Here is a 1,435-nt window from a genome sequence, read left to right on the forward strand (position 1 = left end):
GATTTTCCTGAAAAAAGAGAGAAAGAGGAAGAGAGAGAGGACAAAAAAAAATAAAATTAATTCACTTGAGATTATTCATCATATGGGTGTATTCAGTTTTGTAGCTTCTGTAACGAGCTAAAGTTTTCAGATGTGTGAACATGATTGCACAAGGGTTTTCTAATCATCAATTAGCCTTCTGAGCCAATGAGCAAACACATTGTACCATTAGAACACTGGAGTGATAGTTGCTGGAAATGGGCCTCTATACACCTACCGGTATGTAGATATTGCACCAAAAACCAGACATTTGCAGCTAGAATAGTCATTCACCACATTAGCAATGTATAGAGTTTTTTTTTTTTTTTTTTTTTTTTTAAGTTAAGACTAGTTTAAAGTTATCTTCATTGAAAAGTACAGTGCTTTTCATTCAAAAATAAGGACATTTCAATGTGACCCCAAACTTTTGGATGGTAGCATAAAAAACATTTTTTCATCTGTCAATCTGCTCTATAATCCAGAGCTTAATTTAAAACGTTTTAGTTTCACCTCGTTTGATTTTGTAAAAAAAAAAGTCTTCTTTAAGGAACCTTTGTCTCTCCGATTATTAATCGATTGATCAAAAAAAGAATCGAAAGATTAATTGATTTGCAAAGTAACCGTTAATTGCAGCTCTATTATTGAAGACCCTATATAATAAATACATTTAGATTATATTTCTACATTATGTCTCGTGACTTATTTAACTCCGTAACCAGATACTTTTTCATTTTGGTTAATTTTATAAATTCCTACATAGGAGAGTAAAACTTCACAACAGTTTAGATAAAAGTTTCATTTTCTACAGTTAAGCTTAAATAAATCCTTCTATTTCGGTTGAGAAAATGTCCCGCTGGCAAAAAATAAAAAGACTCTTTATGCAGGTTATTGATTTTGACTCGGGGTTTGTGACTCGGAGAGTTTTGCTGATCCGTTCTGCTGGTTTTTGTGTTTGATTCAGAGCTTGAGTGCCTTTTCTGGGGCGTGTATTTCACCAACCCCTATGGAATCAAGGACAACCTCCACCTGCTGATAGAGAAGTGGGGTCCTACGCTCCGGCAGCTCGACATCACCAATCAGCCTTTTACTGAGGCCGACCTGGAGGGCTCGCTGAGACTCCTCTCTCAGTTGTCTGATGCAAACACGCTCGTCTCACTGAACCTCACCGGCACCAAGGTCACGGCGAAGGCGCTCAGGTAAAACCGCCATCATTTCTATCTGAACTTTTACAAATAAAGGGATAAAAAAATAAATAGAACCAATTAAACCATTATTGGTTTAATTGTATCATTATTGGTTTAATTGTATCATTATTGGTTTTGTGCGTGTTCTGTTCTAAAAATCAACTGAGAAACTGCAGACATATTGATTCTATTACAACTGACTTTAAATTGGACGAGTTTTTAAGCTTTTGCAA

The 1,435-nt window shown here is 35.4% G+C and overlaps 1 protein-coding gene across 1 annotated transcript in view; it reads left to right on the top strand.

The window, feature by feature from the left end:
* The window catches only part of fbxl6 (F-box and leucine-rich repeat protein 6), a 15,805-nt gene extending 14,531 nt beyond the window's left edge, over positions 1-1,274 (top strand). The window contains 1 exon segment of the mRNA XM_015384424.1: positions 980-1,274. Within this exon segment, the coding sequence (XP_015239910.1) occupies positions 980-1,218 (239 nt within the window). The 3' untranslated portion in view covers positions 1,219-1,274.
* The last annotated feature ends 161 nt before the right edge of the window (positions 1,275-1,435 follow it).

Source organism: Cyprinodon variegatus, unplaced genomic scaffold (genome assembly GCF_000732505.1).
Source record: "Cyprinodon variegatus isolate N-32 unplaced genomic scaffold, C_variegatus-1.0 Scaffold312, whole genome shotgun sequence".
Classification (NCBI taxonomy): domain Eukaryota; kingdom Metazoa; phylum Chordata; class Actinopteri; order Cyprinodontiformes; family Cyprinodontidae; genus Cyprinodon; species Cyprinodon variegatus.